Source organism: Pundamilia nyererei, unplaced genomic scaffold (assembly GCF_000239375.1).
Source record: "Pundamilia nyererei isolate P.nyererei 1_Seehausen unplaced genomic scaffold, PunNye1.0 scaffold00424, whole genome shotgun sequence".
In the NCBI taxonomy this organism is placed as follows: Eukaryota; Metazoa; Chordata; class Actinopteri; order Cichliformes; family Cichlidae; genus Pundamilia; species Pundamilia nyererei.
In genome coordinates this window covers 211,488-226,802 of record NW_005187825.1, presented here as the reverse complement: position 1 = coordinate 226,802, position 15,315 = coordinate 211,488, and the positions used below count along the sequence as shown (strand labels likewise).

The window sequence follows — 15,315 nt, the reverse complement described above, 5'->3', positions numbered from 1 at the left end:
AATTTAAAAACTGGCACCTTGTTGCTTTGTCATCTTGAAGTGGTCATGTGATCGGCTTACCACGACTACTTTATCCTTCCTCAGTCAAACAGCAGCACTCATGCCATTGTTTTGCCCCCTGAGCTCCAGGTGTTGTGCCAAAAACTGATCGTCGGGCAGAAAGTGATCGCTGTCCGCAGGAGCGCAGCTGCTTAAAGCTGCAGCGCCCAGATTACTTACAGCTACGTCTGTGCAGCTGATATAAGATGCTGTAAACTACAGACAGCTTCAACCGTCTGTTTGCTGTAAAATAGTAACGCGACCGCGCCGCAGTTTCTTGTTAGTAACGGTAACGGCGTTGTAACGATAGGAATAGTAATTAGATTACTCGTTACTAGACTTGTAGTCAAGACCGCCTAAACCGAGACCAAGACATCACCAAGACCGGAGGGTATCGAGACCAAGACAAAAAAGTCTTTAAACTGCAGCCAGATGCTGCTTTGTTTACGGGTGTCAGGCATATTTGTGTTTTTGCTTTCGCACAGCTGTCTACTGTCTCTCACTGAGAGGACAGACGCACGCTCCACTTGACTGTCGCGTCTCTCACTCTCTGTTTTTCACATAATGATATTATCCTATATCCTCGCATGTGATTGGCCAAAATATGGAGGGACTCGTTACTGAAAAAAGTAACGCCGTTACTTGTAACGCTGTTATTGCATCACTGATATTGCCTACCACGAATTTACATTACACTGAAAAAATAATTGATTTCCTTTTTATGATTTTATGATGATTATTTGTAAATTATGTGAAAATGTAAATACGTGTCAAACTGTAAGAAATTCTTGTGGGTAAACGTATATGAATGTTATCAGCACGATGTTCATGGAGGGGTACTGCAGAACACACCGTGACTGACTCACAATACAGCGCTGTGTGTGCGTCTCAAGGTTTTAAATACTTCATATAAAGATCGTTTCTCTCAGTGGTGTCACCAGACAAATCTGGCAAAATGGAGAAAACCCCAGCAGCCAACAATGGGAAGGACAAACTCCCTTTTATCAGGAAGAAACTGTGCAGCTAACTCAGCCAACTTAATATTGTTCAAAGTTTATCATCACGGTTTAATCTTAATGACCTTACGCAGGAGCATCTACAATTGTCTGTTAGTGTATTTTGTTTGGAATTTTAGGTTTCTTTCTCTCAATCCTTTTTCTGTTTATAACTTTTTCACAAAAAGAAACGATTCTCATTCTTTAAACAGAAAGAAGAGCACAGAACAAAGTGAAGCCCACTGTGCAGCCTGTAACACCGGACACATCCACCTGCAGCTCCACCCCTCCGTCTTGACACCTCTCACCTTTTCTGCTCGACCTGCTTTAGACTGCAGGCTGTGTCGCCGCTCGCGTCCATAACTCTGCACATCTTCGGCCTGTGGGAGGGGTCGTATCCATAGCAACTTTGTTGCTGTGAGGCGAGATTCTCGCACAGGCTGATGAAGTAGTTCCACTTCAGTCACACAGTTATAGTTGTAAAAATCAGGTCATTTATTTCTTCAGCCCACATTATGAAATCTCTGCTATAAGTTAGCTATTTACAAGATCATTCAAGCCCTCCACAAAATCCATCATGATCATCTTTAGAAATGATTATTTACACAGTACAAAACATCCAAACACCAAAGCCCCTCCCTGCTGCACGCAAAACAAAAACATCTTCTTTTTTTAACCACAATAATTGTGCATTTTTTACATGTTAATAATCCTGCCTCCAACCCCACCCCGATTACTAATGAGTCACAGTACTGGTCAGCTACTAAACTCTATATTTCTCATCCAGACTGTCGGTAAGACGGCGACCCACACATCCTTTAGAGTATCCCAGTGTATGTCAGAGTGAGGAGCAAAGCGCTAAAGTTCAGGAGTTCATGCTGGTTTGAAAGCTCAGCACAGAGGAAGGAAACGCCGCCACAGCTTAGGGACGCGAATGGGAGGAAATCCTTTTTTTTTTTTTTGCCTTTTCAACATTTTGGTAAATGAAAATAAAATCACCAATGAGCCAAACTGAGCCTGTGCAATCAAAATCACACTTAGGCCAGACGAGGGGTTTGTTTGTGAAGATCCAATAAAACCAAATCAAAGCAAACAGCAGCAGCGAGTCACCACGTCCAAATATTCTTCAAAATGTGCTGCTTGTCGCTCTTTTCCTCCGTTAAACTGAGGACCTTCTTTATCCTGGTCTTTTTCCAGCGGCAGACTAAAAACCACACCCATGATGATGATGATGATGTGACTGAAGTCTAAACTCTTTGGTAAGTCAGCTCATCAGTTTGGCCGAGGACTAAACAGACCTAATAATCTTAAGACTTGATGGGATTCATTTCACAAATGCAATGAGAAAATTAGAAAAGACCTGAGAGCCTGAAAGGACAGAGACAGTGTAAACAACCACCAGGGACAGTTCGTGTTCATCCAGCAGCTCTGGATCAAACTCTTCTGGAGTGTCAGAGCAACCTTCACATTTGGGCCGATGTCAACAGTTAAACCATTTGGGCTTCATTTTGTTGGAGGTACACCAACACCTAGGTGTCAGGTATTCTTCCTCTAAACAGATCTCTCCCAGATGTCTTCACACAGCCACGATGTTATTCATCTCCCATTTCTGAGTGGTTTTACTGGTGTCACAGTCTGATACGAACACTTTGTGAAGCAGGTCGGAGCGGTCCAGACATTTTCCTATAAGGAGAATACAGCAGCGGGATTACTGACGGACGCTCACAGGCCACCTACAAAACACACACCAGGGTGGGGACCTCCAGGCCTCAAGGTCCTGCAGGTTTTAGACATGTCTTGAAGTTCTCCAGAGGTCTAGTAATGAACTAATCATGTGATTCATGGTGAGATCTGACACACACAGGCCCTCGAGGCCTGGAGGTCCCCACCCCTGGTCTACACACTAGTGCTGTCCACATGCACTGAGGGACAACTGTGGGAAGGCTGCCCTTTAACAATGATTGGTGTGGACACGATTATTACTGCTGTGAGCGTGCAGGGTGTCACACTGCAGGGTAATGAAAAACAAACCAGAACCTTCTGTGCTGGTCTGGTCTACATTCTGCCCAACACTCACTGCAGGATGTAGACCAGACCAGAGCACGGGCAAACCATGAATGGTGTGTGTGTTCCTGTCTAGCTATCTTTGTGAGGACCCAAAGCTGCATTCACTATACTTGTGAGAACCAACAGTCACTTGTGAGGACACACTCACCGGTCCTCACAAGTTTGAAGGCCTTTTTGAGGCTGTGGTTTTAGTGTCAGGGTTACAATTACGTTATGGTCAGGTTTAGGATGAGCGTTTGGGCCCCTCCTCCAATTGGAGGCGGGCGGTGCACGGGCCATCCCTCGGTAGGGTGTCTGGGTCCTGGATTGTCCACGGCGTCTGCCATGGTGCACCAGGGTCCAGTCAGAAGTCCATGCACCCATGATGAGTTTTTTAATTGTTGTTTTTGTTTCACCAAATGAAAAGAAATTTTTAACTTTTTAAAAAGTTTTTAAAGAAAGAAAAGAAAGAAAATGAATTGGCTTTGAAAAGAACCTTTTAGTACAGTGGGGCAAAAAAGTATTTAGTCAGCCACCGATTGTGCAAGTTCCCCCACCTAAAATGATGACAGAGGTCAGTAATTTGCACCAGAGGTACACTTCAACTGTGAGAGACAGAATGTGAAAAAAAAATCCATGAATCCACATGGTAGGATTTGTAAAGAATTTATTCGTAAATCAGGGTGGAAAATAAGTATTTGGTCAATAACAAAAATACAACTCAATACTTTGTAACATAACCTTTGTTGGCAATAACAGAGGTCAAACGTTTACTATAGGTCTTTACCAGGTTTGCACACACAGTAGCTGGTATTTTGGCCCATTCCTCCATGCAGATCTTCTCGAGAGCAGTGATGTTTTGGGGCTGTCGCCGAGCAACACGGACTTTCAACTCCCGCCACAGATTTTCTATGGGGTTGAGGTCTGGAGACTGGCTAGGCCACTCCAGGACTTTCAAATGCTTCTTACGGAGCCACTCCTTTGTTGCCCGGGCGGTGTGTTTTGGATCATTGTCATGTTGGAAGACCCAGCCTCGTTTCATCTTCAAAGTTCTCACTGATGGAAGGAGGTTTTGGCTCAAAATCTCACGATACATGGCCCCATTCATTCTGTCCTTAACACGGATCAGTCGTCCTGTCCCCTTGGCAGAAAAACAGCCCCATAGCATGATGTTTCCACCCCCATGCTTCACAGTAGGTATGGTGTTCTTGGGATGCAACTCAGTATTCTTCTTCCTCCAAACACGACGAGTTGAGTTTATACCAAAAAGTTCTACTTTGGTTTCATCTGACCACATGACATTCTCCCAATCCTCTGCTGTATCATCCATGTGCTCTCTGGCAAACTTCAGACGGGCCTGGACATGCACTGGCTTCAGCAGCGGAACACGTCTGGCACTGCGGGATTTGATTGATGGAAAATAAGTATTTGACCAAATACTTATTTTCCACCCTAATTTACGAATAAATTCTTTACAAATCCTACCATGTGAATTCATGGATTTTTTTTTCACATTCTGTCTCTCACAGTTGAAGTGTACCTCTGGTGCAAATTACTGACCTCTGTCATCATTTTAAGTGGGGGAACTTGCACAATCGGTGGCTGACTAAATACTTATTTGCCCCACTGTATTTTACAGAAAAAAGAAATCAAATTATAACAAATGAATGTGTGTGCCTATGTGGCGGCGATTCCACCCGTGAAGGTCTTCAGGTCTAGTTACGCACAGTGGAAAGAGGAAACCAGGCTTGCTCTCAGCGACCTGCTCTGTCCGATGGAGAGGAGTGAGCAGAGAGTGCTTCTATTTACACCCTCCCACTTGTACACTTGTACACGTCTGTTTTTCAGTTCGAATTTCGTTTTAGAAAGTTCTTAGTTTTTTGGGTAGAATTTCTCCAAATGTATTTTTTGATCACTCCTCACTATCAACAACATGTTTTTAGAAAGATTGTCATTTTTTAACCATGTAAATCATTTTTAATCATGTCTACAGTATTTTTTTAACCGTGTACTTAGTATGTTTAACCACAACTGTATATTTAATTTATGTTTTATTATTCTTAAATGTAATTAATCAATTGAGTTTGTAACTGTAATACTGTACCAATTAGGATTAAAGCCAAATGGAAATTGTAATTAATTGTTATGCAATGATTGGGTTTAAGGCCAAATTATTGGTCCAATTAATTAGGTTTAAGACCAGAATGTTGAAATGGTTATGGTTTATCATGTGGGTTGGGGCTTAGTTAAAGAATAGTGTTAGGGCCAGATTAGGGCTAGGGAAACCATTATGTCAATGACGGTCCTCACTAAGATAGCTGAACGGGCTTTTGTGTGTGTGTGTGTGTGTGTGTGTGTGTGTGTGTGTGTGTGTGTGTGTGTGTGTGTGTGTCTCTCTCTCTCTGTCTGGCACCAAAAGCACTTCTGAGGCTGAAGTAAATGATGCGAACAGCAGCTGACTCCATGTGTGATAAAGCCAAAAGTGCCTTTGATGATGAGAAAAGATGAGTTAAAATGCCAGTGCAGTCCTTTACCTGTTGGCACATGAGTGAATCGATGCAGATCCTGCAGACACAGACGGGAAAGGAGAGAAAAAAAGGCAGTAAATTCAGCTTGTGTCAGAGATTTTCTGCCTCCTACATGTTGGTGTGATCTCAGTGCTTCCAGCCTCCACACGCTGCTGAGCAAACATCTAAAGACCAACACTACATCCATCTTATGATCTGTGTGTGTCTCACCTTGAAGTACTTCCACTCCATGTGCTGGTTGGTTTCACAGTGTGTGATGATGATAGCAGACTTGTCGCCTCCTATGGTCAGGCACTGATCATACTGCATCAGCTGGTTGGCTTCATTGATGCGGAACAGCTACACAGAGTTCAGGGTGAAAAACCAGAGTCAGGATCTGGACACCTAACGTAAAGCCTGCCTCCATCCTTTCTGTGACACGAGGCAGGAGAGCACACTCATGGGGCGATAAGGAGCCCAAGCTTTCATCTACAGAAGCAGCCAGCTGTCCCTTTAACCCACTGATCACAGTAACACTGGCTCATGTCGTCACACCAGAGGAAAACAAAGAGCCACGTCACGTGTGACAGTGTTTAATTACCTGGTTTCCACCCATCCTGTGGCACGGGCCCAGCTCTACATTCCCTCCGTTAGTGTGTCCCATGCTGTCGATGCAGTAACTGGTGTCGAAGCCCCGGATCTGCAATCACAGGGACAGTGAAGCATGCTGTGTGTGAAACATGTTTATGCATCTTTGTGAGGACCAAATACTGGCAGGCTTGTGGGGACCAACAGCCCTTATGGCAGTGGTGTCCAAACTCCAGGCCTCAGGCCGGTGTCCTGCAGGTTTTAGATGTGTCCTTAATCCAACACAGCTGATTTAAAGGCTAAATGACGTCCTCAACGTGTCCTGAAGTTCTCCAGAGGCTGGTAATGGACTAATCCTGTGATTCAGGTGTGTTGACTGAGGGTGAGATCTAAAACCAGCAGGACACCGGCCCCCTCGGCCTGGAGTTGGCCAAGCCTGCCTTATGGGGACTAAACGCCCGTCCACACGAGTGGGAAGACCGTTTTGAAACTCAAAATATGGTTTTAGGGCCACAGACAGGGTTATGCATTCATCTTTAATGGTTAGGGTGTGCGGCTAGGGAAAGCATTATGTCCTCACTATGATATCAAAACGAGAGTGTGTGTGTGAGCACGCCTACCTCCCCCCACTCTACATTTTTAGGAGGAAGTGGGTAGTGCTGTGGAATGTCGTATGCTATTTCCTCCATGAACCACTTGAAACTTTTGCATCGATGCTCCTCCCTGCAACAAACAAACATGAGATCAGCTGTGTGCTTAGCAGCTAAAGATGAATTCAGACAGAAAAACGCTTCATCCTCAGGTCACATAGTCCTGCATGTTATTTACTGCACACCTGTAACACACCACTTTAAAACATTTACGCTACAGCATGATAGAGGGTGCATGCGTAGCCACATCTTTCTGAGCACAGTTGGAGGTCAGTGTTTAACGTTTCCACAGCGATGGAGTGAATTTGTGTCAAAAGCACAACAAACCTTTATATGATCATACCCACATTAAACAGTTTACCCTAAATGAAGACCAACTCGTCGACTGCAAATCATACAATCACACTGCACAGCTGAAGGAATACATCCTGGGGAAAGTCAGTCAGTGCTACACTATGTTCTGAGTGGGCGTTCACTCAGTAAAAAGGTAGAAGAGTGGTTTTTGTGCACCTGAATCGTTTAAGGTCACTGATGTCTCCGTAGGCCAGAGTCAGAGTTTCAGGGCGGCTGGCGTAGAAGTAGTCCTTATAGTCGTCCCACCAAACCTCCACCACACGAACATAGTTCTGCAAACACAAATACAACACATGTAGATGAAGTACCATCCCTTTCATGACAGAGTGATTGCATAGGTGTAGCGGTGACTGTGGGCAGAAGGGCAAAAGCATGCATCTGCTATTGGACCTGGCTCCATGCATGCAGGTGGAGGGCCAGATGGCAGCAACACCTCCTTTGTGTAGACAGAAACTTGGAAATGCAGGACTCTGTGGAAACTTGAAACAGAAGATGTGCACTATACAAGTTTCCATCCATTCACACGTTTGTCTGCTTTCACCTTGAGAGTAGGCGAGGATCCAACATGTGCTGGCGGAGGGTTGCCTTGCCATCCCTGAAGTCTGTAGATGTGGCCGACGCGAGAACAGGGCACAAAGAGCAGCTGGCCACCACACTGCCAGATCTGGACCAGCATACAGAGTCACAGTAACCATGATGTCTTTACAATGTGCAGGGATGAACATAAACTGGACAATTCAAAGTCTACCTTGTAAGATATTTCAAAATTCTCCCCTCCCCATATCTGCAGTCCAGGGTCGTACAGTCCCAGCTCAAAGAAAAAGTCTCTTTCTATAGCAAAGAGACCTCCTGCCATGGCTGGAGACCTGCAGGTATAAAGAAACAGTCCTCAGCCCGAAACAAGCTTCCATCTCTTTGTAATCATGTGACTCTACGCGGTCAGTCCCTCTGCTGACGTGATAATGAACAAGTGACACTGACAGAGACATGAGTGAAAGACAGCAGGAGGACGAATGAAAATGTGAAGACAGAAAGGAGTGATGGTGCCCCAGTCCGAGCCCAGTTCACACCAGAAGCTCACCCACAGACCCCACAAATATCCCAAAGTCCCACGGCCTTCAGCTCGGGACTCAACCCACCTTAGGCAACGCAGCCGCCAAGACCACTTAAAGGAAAGAAGGAGGCCTTTCAGACAGACTCAGGGTAAGAGACACCTGAGAGGAAGCTGTGCTACACTGAACAAAGAAGAGTCAACAACAAGCTCCTCCCCTCCAGTGGGTGGAAGATAGATGTGTGCAGCGATTCCCCAAAAGCAGACACCTAAATAATGACTCATACTCATGACGTTACCTCTACACAGGCACGGCTGGCATGACCTTAAGATTAGCATTTTCTGTTAAGGTGAGGCTGCTCTACTCCTACTGTGAGCCCTGTGAGAAATGACCGGGACACGTCCACACGAGTTAGGAATGACTGTGTGTACCTATAAGGCTCAGTCTGAGTTTTTCTCAGCTTATGCTCCCTGGCTCCCAGAGGGATTCTCTTCCACAGCATGCTCCAATCCCAGGCGCCTCTAGCAAAACCGTTGCTGTCTCCTCCACCCTGGGGCTCAAAGGTGAACGTCTCGCCGTGGACGGAGTCGATCAGAGGCACCGTACACACCGTTCTGACACAGAGGGCCACGCATGCAGCATACGTGGAGAGGAGGGGTGTACATGAAGGGGATGACAGCAGTGCCAGGAAAAACACACAGACAGACACAGGGAAAGGTGCCACGCGGGGTGGGGGTGGAGACACAAACAGAACAGAGGTCAGTTTAACAAGCTGGTGCGTTGTGTGTACCGGTAAGGCTGGGTGGTGTGCGCTCTCTTGGCCTTCTCTCTCTGGCTAAGCGGCACTCTCTTCCAGAGCAGGCTCCAGTCCCACGCTCCTCTAGCCAGGCCGTCCTCGTCTCCGCCTTGCTGGGGCTCCATACTGTACTCATTACCATCTATATAGTCTATCAGCGGCACTGTGCATACTGTCCTACATACACATAAACACACACAAGCCTTTGGATGTGCCGCTTTTCAACAACAGCGCTGTAAAACCAGAGTAAAGGAGTGTGTGGCTCAGAGCGTAGAAGTGATGCAGCACAGCAGACTGAGCAGCCACGGTGGGACGACGACGCGTCCTCGGACCGCCGTCAGACCTTTCTGATACAGAAAACTGATTAAAAAGCATAAAATGTCAAAGGACTGGTGGAGGGGAGGCCCTAACTCACCGAGGCTCCATCAATACAGCTCCAGGCACTCAGCCACTGATCGGCCATAAGATTAAAACCATCTGTGCCACATTGTTGAGCCATTTTTAACATTCAACAGTTGGATCCATATTATTCTGGTGATGTGTTGGTTTTCAATCAGAGCCATCTCATATCCAGATTATATTATGTGTAGATGATATCGCAGAACTGAAAAAGCAACAGGACACCGACTCAGACGGCTTCGCGGTTAGCGAGGCCGGTTCGCTCATCTGTCCAAGACACACTACAGAGCTGCAGGTCATCACATTTCATATCTTTTTCTTAGTTTAAAAATAAAATCTTAAATTTGACTTTATGATAGTTCAGTCCGTGACTTTTGAGCCTCTAAAATGCGTCTGTTTTGTGTCTTTGTGCGAATCTGCTGCTGCGATAACAAACTCACACAAACACAATTTGTGCAATTTCCCTTTGGGGGTCAATAAAGACAGCCGACTAAATTATTCAGCAGGTTGACTCAAAGCCCTCGAATTACAGCTGAAAGTCTGCACGTCGTGATTTGATTTCACATCGATCACACGGGAGCAACATTACAAATAATGTCGTAATAATAACGTCTGTATGTCTGAGTTCACGTCATTGAACAGGACGTGCAAACAGAAAAACTGAAACTGTCACAGCAGTGCTGAAAAACAACAAGCTGCAGGTTAACAGACAGCACAGCTTCACAACCACGACAGCTGTGATAACATGAGGCTACACTGTGTGTGTGTGTGTGTGTGTGCGCGCGCACTACCTGTCCTTTGAAATGGGAGCGATCAGTGGAGCGTACCAGTTGATCCCGACCTCACAGTGAGCATCCAGGTAGACCAGCACCTTTAAAAAGGAAACCCTTTGAAATGTGATGCTGCAAAGCTGAGCCTCTGTCTAAATGTTGCTCCACGCGTCCACTGACATCCTGAAATATGACAGCAGCTCCGACTCCTGGGTCACGAAATCTGCCGACTCGTGAGAATTCTTCCTTCTCTTGCTCAGAAACATAAGGACCAGTTCATTGTGGCTTGATGTCAGCAGCAAAAACACACAACGCCTTCAGAGCAGGTTTGCATCAGTGGTTTTTCTCCAGCATGTTTAAACTTCACGTTACAAAGACGAGGCCTGCCTCCTGTTCTCTGCAGTTTGAAAATGAGAAACTAAAAGTTCTCGCTCTGCTGATAGATTAGTCGTGTGTGGTTTCATCCCTGTTAGAGCCAGAACGACTGGCCCTCTGCAGCTGTTTGTGGACGCTCCTCTGCACTGTGTTCGTGTCCTCTCTACATGCTTTTCTCCCGCCTGTCAGCTGATCTCCCATCAGTTGTCTGAGTTCTTTTATTCGGCTTGTCGGACTGTCGGTGATGCAGAGGATCACTGACAGGACTGCTGGTGCCATTCGGCACTTTTACAAATCAGTTATTGACACTTATTTAAAGATGGGAGCCCAGTTTACTTTCTTACTATATGAAATTGTTTCTGCAGTAATAAAGTGTACATACAAAACAAAACAGTTACATCACATGGAACCAAAATCTCTGCGGAAAACGGCAGCAGTGCCAGAACGTAAGAACTGAGCTGGAACGGTTTCCTGTCTGCAGCGGCCGCACGTTGGGATCTCTTCAGAGGCGATGTTGTACATTTAACACAGAGTACTCTTACACACTACACACAGTACGTCACTGTGTTTATTTTAAATTCTGATCAGTTCGCTAATTAAAAGTCTAAGAGACATCGTCAGCATTAGAGAGGAAAAGCAACAGCGGCGTCACATGGTACCTGTCCTTTGGTGGCCTTCTTGGCTCCAATGCTCCTGGCCTGTATTAATCCTTCCCTCTTCTCATTCCTGAAGAGTTTGACGAGGCCGTTCCACTGCTTGATGTACTCCTCCAGGCGCTCCTTCAGATGGACTGCAAGTGCATTGGTTAGCCAGCATTAGTACACGCGTTTGGACCAATGAGCATTTGAGAAAACAGTTTTGGTTTGCTGACAGACGAATGCTGGAGTAAAGACACGAGCTGGTGATTGTTAGATTTGTATTGTTGATTGTCATTTATGCTTAGAAATATCTACTCATATATGCTTAGAGTTGTATAATCAATGTCATGTTGGTAGATTCTTAGGAGTCTGCAAAGGCATCGTGTGCACTGCAGAGTCCTCTGGCATCCACACCCTGGCAGCTGGGGAGAGGTCTACCTCGTTTTATTGTTTCATGGCAGGATAAACGTAGCTGTGTCAGCTTTAGTCTGAGTGCCTTTAGTTTAGATGGACCGCTGGACTTCCAGACCAGCAGGTTAGGGAAGTCTTTATGGGGTCACACTCTGACCACGCACGCACGCACGCACGCACACGCACACACACGCACACACACGCACACGCACACACACGCACACACACGCACACACACGCACACACACGCACACACACGCACACACACGCACACACAACTCTTTGTGTGTATGAATACGTCGTATGTTAATGAACCTATGTATATTCATGTGACCTCGATAAAAGAGCAGTGTTACGGGGGAGCGGACGAGAGCGACTGAGGTCAAGCGAAGGAACGGCGCTTGTCGTGGTTCTCTCCCTCATGCATGAGTAACACGAAGAACTTTGCCTACTTGTGTGTTGCTTTTGCTGTGTAGTTGAATTGTCTTGGACGTTCCAGCGAATGGGTTTAAGCTACACACCTATCAGTGATGTGTTCCCACATGCGTGCTGCACACAGCACCAGCTGATTGATATGTTCATAGCTGTTAGCAGCTGATCACACAGACGTTTCTATCATAGGTAGGTTTCCTTACATTCCACTAAGTTAGAGTTTAGCACTCCAGCCTAGTCAGACAGCATTAGCTAACTTAGCTAGCATGAGTCAGCTGTGCAGCTTGTCTGGTCCTCCTCTCACTTTCATGTCCCTCTCTGATGCTCCACAGCTGAGTGCAGCGTGCTGTAGCGAATACACTGACATGTGTCCGTGCTTTGTTTCTCTACAGTCAGGTTGTTAGCCTCTGTCTTCTCTGTGCTGCGTTCTGGCTCCACTGGGGGATTACAGCCGCCCACGTGGACGTCTGAGGAGCGTGCACAGACATGATGGTAACACCATGTGACACCTTGCCTCTGACCACAGACTGCAGCAGACAGCACCACGTGAACCAACAGGACGGCCTTTGCAGGTGATCATTAACAGCATGATGGAAAAAGGAGGCTGTTCACAGTGGAACCAACACGCATCTAAAATGATGTTTTTAAACAGACCCACCTTTGTTACTGAAGTCATCTATCAGGACAATCTCAGCCAGGTACCTGCGAGGAGTCCTCTTGATGACACTGTGGACAGTCCTCATCAGCGTTGACCAGCCTTCGTTATGGAAGACTATCACCACGCTGGATGTGAGCAGTCTGTCGTCGTAGTGCCAGTACTTACACCTGCACGGAGGACACGGTGTGCCATGAGAAACCTAGTTGCTGCACAGCGTAGTACAGTCTCGCTGCACCAACGCAACTCCTACACGGTAAAACTTGTTGAAACTGTGCATCGACACTGTGACACAGGCGCCGTCTAACAGTCCGACGCTTCAGCTCTGCATCCATCAGAGCGCGAGTGTGTGAGCGCCAGGTTAAAGTTCGAAGGCACAGAGAAAGCATGTGCACAATGTGTGTGAGAATGAGGCTAACGGTGCATTTCAGTCCACGGCAGCAGGACCCATAGCCTGAGTCTTGTGTTAATGTTCCTTTCACACTAGGGCTGCTCAATTAATCGAATTTTAATCTCGATTACGATCTGGGCTTTCAACGATCATTAAAAATGACCGAGCCGATTATTAGCCCCTCCCTCGTGCTTTACTCTCGCGCTGCTCCGTGTGGCAAATCGAGCGCACCTCTCTGCGTTTCGAACACGTGTCACAACAATTAAGAGCAGCGGTCTCAACACATTGTTATTGTTAAATAAATATCGTCAAATAATCGAGATCTCAATTTCAGTGAAAACAATCATGATTATCATTTTTGCCACAATCGAGCAGCCCTAGTTCACACCGACTCGTACATGCAGAAACAAACACAAGAACATCATTCACCGAATTAGTTTGCAGCCTGTACGAGGATCTGAGTGGAAGCATTTATGTTCTCACTTCAACTGAGCGATAAAGTCAGCAGCGCCAATTGAAAAGGCTGTGAGGCAGCACCTGTGTCACGCTACACTCTGCCAAAGGTGTCGCGTTAGAAATCGGCCACAGTGATTTGGTCATCACGCCCATTTCTGCACTCAGAACACAGGATACGGCGTACTTAATGATGTGTCGCTTTTCTGTTTACGAGAAACACATTGTGAACACGTGTCTGCACACGCGGCATGATTCAGTATCATTTCCTGATTGATCCCTGAGTGAGGTTACAGGAGGACGATCGGTGTTAGGCTTACTGCCCGTTTCCTGTGGCTATTGAAGTTTATCTCCTGTAACATTAATCAGGTTTATGTGACTGCAGGACAAAAGATGGCAGACATGCATTCAGTGGAAGCAGTACTTACTCTTCGTGGCGTATGTCATTGATTGTTCTGTCCAGTGAAATCATGTCACTGGCAACCATGTTGAAGCCAAACTCTTTGATGGAGGCCTGAACCGAGTCTTTGTACTCTGGACCCAGGACAAACGGCTTAGCGCCCTCTCCGGGTCCACCGGGGACCCCTGGAGGTTCAGGCTCCTTAGGCTCAAAATTTCCCAGGATACCTTTCTTCAGGACGGGGCTAGTGTAGGCGTGTGTGTGAGGTCCGAATGTCACATACTGCTGTTGAATCACCTGCTTCTGGTTGGATTGCTCCTTTGAATCCTTGGGAAGGTCGGCCCCTCCTGAACACAAACCAAGAGATGACACAGGACCACAGCATACAAGTGCTGAGAAAGTTAGACTTTAAGTCTTTGGCAGGAGAAAACACCAAAACCACTGTCAGGGCTGATGTTAATTAGCAGTGATTACAGACCAACAAACAATCACTAATGAGGATCATCTTCTGTCAGCTGCTCCACAGCAGACTATCTCCCTATCCCAGCATCCCCCTGCATCTCCTCCTTCACTACATCCATGAACTTCCTCTGAGGTCTTCCTCTTGCCCTCCTGCTCCGTCTTCATCACCCTGCGTCCAGAACATCCACCCTCCCTCCTCTGCACATGTACAAATCCTCCAAGCCTCTCTGATTGACTCATGTCTAATACAGGAGGTATACACCAGTATTGGTGATTTAAATACAGTAATACCGTGGGCTGTCACTTTGATAGTCACCCGCTTTGGCCACAGTCAGGAAAAAACAAGCCAGTCCTCACCGTGTTTCAGTCTGATGGAGTCGAGGTCGACCTCCACCCCCTCCACATGAGGCCAGGGCATCACAGGCTTAAACTGCTCTGCAAGGTCACCTTTGGGCAACAAGCTGTCATCCTGCATGATGAAACACAACAGACATGGATATTAAACACGTGTGTCCTACACTGAAATACAATGCAGCTCATTTTAAACATTCACAGAGTTAATGCAGCCAAGACACTTAAATCCAGCGAGTCTGTCTGCGCGCCACGCTGGTCACAAACACGAGCGAATCAAAACCAAACACACCACAAACAAACAAACTCGAAAGGTTCTGCAGAGAAAAGCACATCAATATCATTACTGTCCTGTTCTAGATGTTAAATTCTGATAATCAAACGTGATTCAAACATATGGTTAGTGCACAAGATCCTAAATAAAGTTGCTCCACTGCAGTTACCAGGTCCACCACAAGGGGGGGCTGTGCTTCCAAGTGTGCGGAGACTTCAGCTCTTCTGTCATGATGTGAACTAATGGATTGTCGGCATTAATCATTTTGTTTTGTGCT

The 15,315-nt window shown here is 46.3% G+C and overlaps 1 protein-coding gene across 2 annotated transcripts in view; it reads right to left on the bottom strand.

Annotated features, from left to right (window-relative positions):
• Positions 1–1,505: 1,505 nt before the first annotated feature.
• Positions 1,506–15,315, bottom strand: part of galnt7 (UDP-N-acetyl-alpha-D-galactosamine: polypeptide N-acetylgalactosaminyltransferase 7) — a 17,073-nt gene continuing 3,263 nt past the window's right edge. Inside the window, exons 2-15 of one of the 2 annotated variants that reach the window (XM_005753380.1) lie at positions 14,771–14,882; positions 13,980–14,298; positions 12,711–12,877; positions 11,231–11,361; positions 10,218–10,297; positions 9,022–9,204; positions 7,928–8,045; positions 7,721–7,843; positions 7,336–7,451; positions 6,796–6,898; positions 6,189–6,287; positions 5,819–5,947; positions 5,615–5,645; positions 1,506–2,717 (exon numbers count right to left, since the gene is read on the bottom strand). In XM_005753380.1, the coding sequence (XP_005753437.1) occupies positions 2,611–2,717; positions 5,615–5,645; positions 5,819–5,947; positions 6,189–6,287; positions 6,796–6,898; positions 7,336–7,451; positions 7,721–7,843; positions 7,928–8,045; positions 9,022–9,204; positions 10,218–10,297; positions 11,231–11,361; positions 12,711–12,877; positions 13,980–14,298; positions 14,771–14,882 (1,818 nt within the window). In that variant the 3' untranslated portion in view covers positions 1,506–2,610. Of the gene's footprint in view, positions 2,718–5,614; positions 5,646–5,818; positions 5,948–6,188; positions 6,288–6,795; positions 6,899–7,335; positions 7,452–7,720; positions 7,844–7,927; positions 8,046–8,662; positions 8,846–9,021; positions 9,205–10,217; positions 10,298–11,230; positions 11,362–12,710; positions 12,878–13,979; positions 14,299–14,770; positions 14,883–15,315 lie in introns of both variants that reach the window. The other variant, XM_005753381.1, reaches the window with a different exon arrangement.